This window comes from Raphanus sativus, chromosome 7 (assembly GCF_000801105.2).
Source record: "Raphanus sativus cultivar WK10039 chromosome 7, ASM80110v3, whole genome shotgun sequence".
Lineage (NCBI taxonomy): Eukaryota > Viridiplantae > Streptophyta > Magnoliopsida > Brassicales > Brassicaceae > Raphanus > Raphanus sativus.
In genome coordinates, this window is record NC_079517.1 from 18390382 (window position 1) to 18396883 (window position 6502).

A 6502-nucleotide genomic window follows, 5' to 3' on the forward strand; every position below is an offset into this window, starting at 1 on the left:
GACGTGTAAAAGCTGAATTAAGCAGATCTTGTAATAGATTGTTTAAAGAAGATTCTAATAAAGCATAGTGGTTGCTTGTTTTGTTGTGTCACTCGGTTTACTTTCTACAGTACTATTGGGGTGCCCCTTTTGTTCCAACAAAAAGGAACACGCATGTGAAGATAAACATTTACGTGATATTTAGTTAAGAAAACTGTACGTGCATTGTTTTTTTTTTTTTTTGCTAAAATGTACGTGCATTGTTCCAAGTACTATAGAGTTTATAAATAATTGAAAATTCTATATACTAATATTCGATAATCAATAAACATAATAGATATAATAAATGTTTTTTGTTTCCAATTTGTTTGTGATGTATTTGTAATTGTAATTGATGAATGAATAATGACACGGTTTGACAAAGAAAAAAGGAATAATGACAACAAAACGATGTCCCGACTCCTAAAAGAAAAATGACCAGATAACTGAATGAAAAGGGGAAATAAATCTAATAATCAAAGAAAGATAAACAAATCAGCTCAATGAACCAAATGATGCACCCATGATGTAAGAAGTTCTTCTAGAACTCGTCATTGAAAATGGAAAATGGCTCGTTGACTTTCTCTAAACGTTCCTGCACGTCTCATACAAGCATTGTGTAGACATGCCTCCACGATTAGTTGGAAGGAGTCGCAAACTGGCAAAAGAAATTATATAGCTAGATGTAGAGGAATGCTTTGCTATATAAACCCCTGACCACAATTCTTACAACACAAACCAAAACAATAAAAATAAACCAACGTAAAAGCGTTGGTAGAGAAAAGGCAAATCACAATGAAATCTTCTTCAAGGATGGGGTCTTCATCCCATCTCATCTACGCTCTAGGTGTGATCATCATGGCAACAATGGTTGCTGCTTATGAACCAGTGACATTGCCACCACTCCCATCATACTCACCATCTCCAAAGGTAGAATACAACGCTCCTCCCCTACCATACATTAACAATTCTCCACCACCACCAACATACTATTCTCCATCCCCAGAAGTTGATTACAAATCTCCACCACCACCTTATATCTACAATTCTCCACCACCACCACCATATTATTCACCATCTCCTAAAGTTGAGTACAAGTCTCCTCCACCACCATACGTCTACAATTCCCCACCACCACCACCATATTACTCACCATCCCCTAAAATAGACTACAAGTCTCCTCCTCCACCCTACGTCTACAGTTCTCCACCACCACCATACTACTCACCTTCTCCAAAGGTTGAGTACACTTCTCCTCCACCACCATATGTTTACAGCTCCCCACCACCACCACCATACTACTCACCATCCCCTAAGGTAGACTACAAGTCTCCTCCACCCCCATACGTTTACAGTTCTCCACCACCACCGTACTACTCACCTTCTCCTAAGGTTGAGTACAAGTCTCCTCCACCACCATATGTCTACAGTTCTCCACCACCACCACCATACTATTCACCATCCCCTAAGGTTGACTACAAGTCTCCTCCACCACCATACGTTTACAGTTCTCCTCCACCACCGTACTACTCACCTTCTCCTAAAGTATACTACAAGTCTCCTCCACCACCATATGTCTACAGTTCCCCACCACCACCACCACCATACTACTCACCTTCTCCAAAGGTTGAGTACAAGTCTCCTCCACCACCATATGTTTACAGCTCCCCACCACCACCACCATACTACTCACCATCTCCTAAGGTAGACTACAAGTCTCCTCCACCTCCATACGTTTACAGTTCTCCCCCACCACCATACTACTCGCCTTCCCCTAAGGTTGAGTACAAATCGCCTCCACCACCATATGTCTACAGTTCTCCACCACCACCACCATACTACTCACCATCCCCTAAGGTTGACTACAAGTCTCCTCCACCACCGTACGTTTACAGTTCTCCTCCACCACCGTACTACTCACCTTCCCCTAAGGTGTACTACAAGTCTCCTCCACCACCATATGTTTACAGTTCCCCACCACCACCACCATACTACTCACCATCCCCTAAGGTAGAGTACAAGTCTCCTCCACCACCGTACATTTACAGTTCTCCTCCACCACCATACTATTCACCTTCTCCTAAGGTAAACTACAACTCTCCTCCACCACCATATGTTTACAGTTCCCCACCACCACCATATTACTCACCTTCCCCTAAGGTATACTACAAATCTCCACCACCACCATATGTCTACAACTCTCCACCACCACCATACTACTCACCTTCTCCTAAGGTACACTACAAGTCTCCTCCACCACCGTATGTTTACAGTTCTCCACCACCATATTACTCACCTTCTCCTAAGGTACACTACAAGTCTCCACCACCACCATATGTCTACAACTCTCCACCACCACCATACTATTCACCATCCCCTAAAGTACCATACAATTCTCCACAACACCCTCATGTATGTGTTTGTCCACCACCTCCTCCATGTTATACTCCATCACCAAAGACAATATACAAATCTCCACCACCACCATATGTCTATAGTTCTCCACCACCGCCATACTACTCTCCATCCCCTAAAATATACTACAAGTCTTCTCCACCTCCGTACGTTTACAACTCTCCACCCCCACCATACTACTCACCTTCCCCTAAAGTGTACTACAAGTCTCCTCCACCACCATACGTCTACAGTTCCCCACCCCCACCGTACTACTCACCTTCCCCTAAAGTATACTACAAGTCTCCTCCACCACCATACGTCTACAATTCCCCACCACCACCACCATACTACTCACCTTCTCCAAAGGTTGAGTACAAGTCTCCTCCACCACCATATATCTACAGTTCTCCACCACCACCACCATACTACTCACCATCCCCTAAGGTAGACTACAAGTCTCCTCCACCCCCATACGTTTACAGTTCTCCACCACCACCGTACTACTCGCCATCCCCTAAGGTTGAGTACAAGTCTCCTCCACCACCATATGTCTACAGTTCCCCACCACCACCACCATACTACTCACCATCCCCTAAGGTAGACTACAAGTCTCCTCCACCACCGTACGTTTATAGTTCTCCTCCACCACCGTACTACTCACCTTCCCCTAAGGTGTACTACAAGTCTCCTCCACCACCATATGTCTACAATTCTCCACCACCACCACCATATTACTCACCATCCCCTAAAGTAGACTACAAGTCTCCTCCTCCACCATACGTTTACAGTTCTCCACCACCACCACCATACTACTCACCTTCTCCAAAGGTTGAGTACAAGTCTCCTCCACTACCATACGTTTACAGTTCTCCACCACCACCACCTTACTATTCTCCTTCGCCAAAAGTTGAATACAAATCTCCACCACCACCTTCATATTACTGAAAACCAGTAAATGCATGTCTTAAATAAGCTTTCCAGTGTTATTTGATTTCAAATCATTTCTTCTTGTTACATGTGTGCAATCAATTTAATTTTTCTTGATAATGTGGACTAATAACATGATTACAATACATTTATATGGTCTCGTGTGTTTTCTTTTATTTAATTTGTGCAAAGATTGCTTGCAGTATGTTTTTAATTCTTTGCAACGAGTCAATGATTATGTATTGCGTATTCTTGACATGGTAGCTTTGAATAACCACATAATCCTTAAAACTTGCGTTTTGTATATGAATCACATACGCTCTCAAACATGAAGCACAATAGTTCAAATTAACTAATGTACACATGAGGTGTCCAAAAAAGCGCAATACCCTAGTCAGAGAACTAGAAGTCCTAGATTAAACAAACACAAACACCATAAGCTACTAATTAGCAGATCATATAACCCCAATGCTTAAAAAACAAAATCGCTCATTGGTGGTTTTGTTGATTAGAGACTTATGGATGTGAGGGATCACATCTCCTCCAGCAATGGTTCCTATGATGAGTGTGTCAAGCTCCTCATCTCCTCTGATTGCCAACTGAAGATGACATGGAGTTATCCTCTTCACTTTCAGATCTTTGCTTGCGTTTCCAGCCAACTCAAGAACTTCTGCAGTCAAATAGATAATTTAAATTTTATTAGGACAACACATTAACTCAACTGAAAAAGACAAGCATTAAAATAAGAAGTTAAATTCTCAGTAGCATGCCATTTAAATAACTTTGAAAACTAAGAGATATTTTATATGGGTACTTCTATTTTAATAATATAGATACAAAAGTTTTTAATCGAAGCTATAGGAAGTGAACATACATATGATTTAAAACCCTAATCAAAATATGACAACTCATCATTTTAATTTACTATTTTCAAAAATCAATATTTCCGAAAAAAGTTTTCTATATTGGGTTAGTCGATACCAAGATTTAGTTAAACCCCTACTCAAAAACGTTTTATTATTTTCAACGTGTTCAATAAAATTAACATTTTGAGTTTTCTCTTGTTACATAGGCATCTGAATGAAAATTGCTAAAAATAAATTATAGTCAATACTTTCAATAATATAAAACTAATAAATTGCAGTGAAGACTTTTAGTAATGTAAAACTAAATGATAAAAATCGAAAACTAGGCTAAAACGTAAAACTAAAGGTTTCAACAAAATTTCCAATTAGTTGACTTCAATGGCATGTTGTCAATTTATATATATGTATATGATCTCTTTGAATATATTGCTCTTATTATAATTCAACCAAGAGAGAAACGGAACAGAGAAATAATGTGTGTCTAGATAAAAAATTGAAGCGGCTAAGAGATTTTTTCCTATTTTGGTAAAAGAAACATCAAATACAAGTGAAACATAATGGCTTTGTTACACAGAGATAATATAATAAATCACAATATTGATTACTATATTTGAGCTTGACAACAAACAAGACGAAGAGCTGAAGAGAACGCTGTCGGAGAAGCCTATAAGTAGTTAAACCTCGACTCAGTGTGCCAATTAAAGGCAATGGATGTGAGAAAAGATGAGTGGTGAATCTTGACGCTTTTTGATAAATTATAAGATTGACTTTGATTTCAGTAATAGTTTTCTTGAATGATGATGACCACATTGGATTTGATAGAATCTTTTATGAAATGAGATAAAATAAAATGTCAAAATTTCCAAAAACCAATTCTTTAAAATAAAATAAATTTTCATATAAATTAATATAAACTTTTAAACTCATTACAAAGGATTAACCTGACATATATAACACTTTTTGGAAACTTGATATAAAAATAAGTAAAATATCTTTTAAAATATAAACTTCAAGAATTAAAATTATAAGAATTTAAAACAAACTTATTTTAAAAGTTGACACTACATAATATTAAAAATTTACACACATAATTTAAAAATATCAAGATTTTCAGAATAACATATTTATTTTAAAAATAAAAAGCAAATCAATATCAAATCATATAAACAAATATAGGGGAGTTTATTTAAAAATTAACATAACATACATACTAATTATTGGTAAATAACGTCAAAGAAATTAATAAAACATTATGTTCTATGTATGTTAAAGCATAAAATATTGTATATATTATAATATAATAATATAATAATATCAAAATTTCAAGACTAATAAAAATTGAAGAAATTTAACATGAAATTTAATATAGATTTTTAAGTAGTTGTATAGAATATAAATAATTATCTAAATTCTAAAACAATGGCTGGTTTCAATTTTTTTTCTTTCTTTCTACGGAGCTAATTCATTCTTTGACTTATAAAACATTTATTTTAAAAGAATCACATGTAATATAATTCACTTGTGTGAAACACTATTGTAAAATATTATTAAGAATTTTAAACTGATTTTTTCAATCAAAAGAAATTAACAAATCTATTTACTCATTAAATTTTGAATCTGTAATCAACACTATCATCTTATATAGATACTGTCATTAACAATAAAATATACCACACGATGACTTCTTATATATATATATATTACCGACAAATTCTAGGTTACATATAATAAATAAAATTAAAATGATCTCATACAAAAATGGTTGAAAAAAAAAAAATAATATATATATATATAACAAAGATGAAAATAAAGAGTTTAAAGTATTACGTCTAATAAATTAGTTATATTTATAATTAATCTAAAACACAAGAAAACCAAATTACAAAGACATTTTAGGATAGAGGCTATATGTTATTAAAATATAGTCACATATAATTTAGAATATCAAAATATGTTAAATTAGCATTAAATTTATTAATTTTGGTCCTTTTAAATGTAGCTATTTTCATTTTTTGACTTACAATAATAAGTATAAAGTTTTATTAAAAATAAATGATGGTGAAAGTAATCCCCATGTGTAAGACACATGCTGGTTACTCATGTGATTTTAAATTACATTTTCTCAATCAATGATATAAATTTAATTTACTCATCAACAATTAAATTTTGAAAAAAACTATATATTATGTTTCAAATAAATGTTCGTAGAAAATTATAATCTAAATCTTCATTAAACTAACCAGATAAGATTTAATAAAACAATTCTAAAAATTTAGATAATCTAAAAATTATAA

General features: G+C 34.9%; 1 protein-coding gene across 1 annotated transcript; it reads left to right on the plus strand.

Moving 5' to 3' along the window:
* The first annotated feature begins 771 nt into the window (after positions 1 to 771).
* Positions 772 to 3582, plus strand: LOC108816619 (extensin-2-like). Its single transcript, XM_018589181.2, has one exon. It carries the CDS (start codon positions 814 to 816, stop codon positions 3358 to 3360), a length of 2547 nt encoding a protein of 848 aa, XP_018444683.2. The 5' UTR covers positions 772 to 813; the 3' UTR covers positions 3361 to 3582.
* The last annotated feature ends 2920 nt before the right edge of the window (positions 3583 to 6502 follow it).

Excerpts from the sequence above, each read along its gene's own strand:
- LOC108816619 (XM_018589181.2), top strand. The coding sequence starts at position 814 with ATGAAATCTTCTTCAAGGATGGGGTCTTCATCCCATCTCATCTACGCT.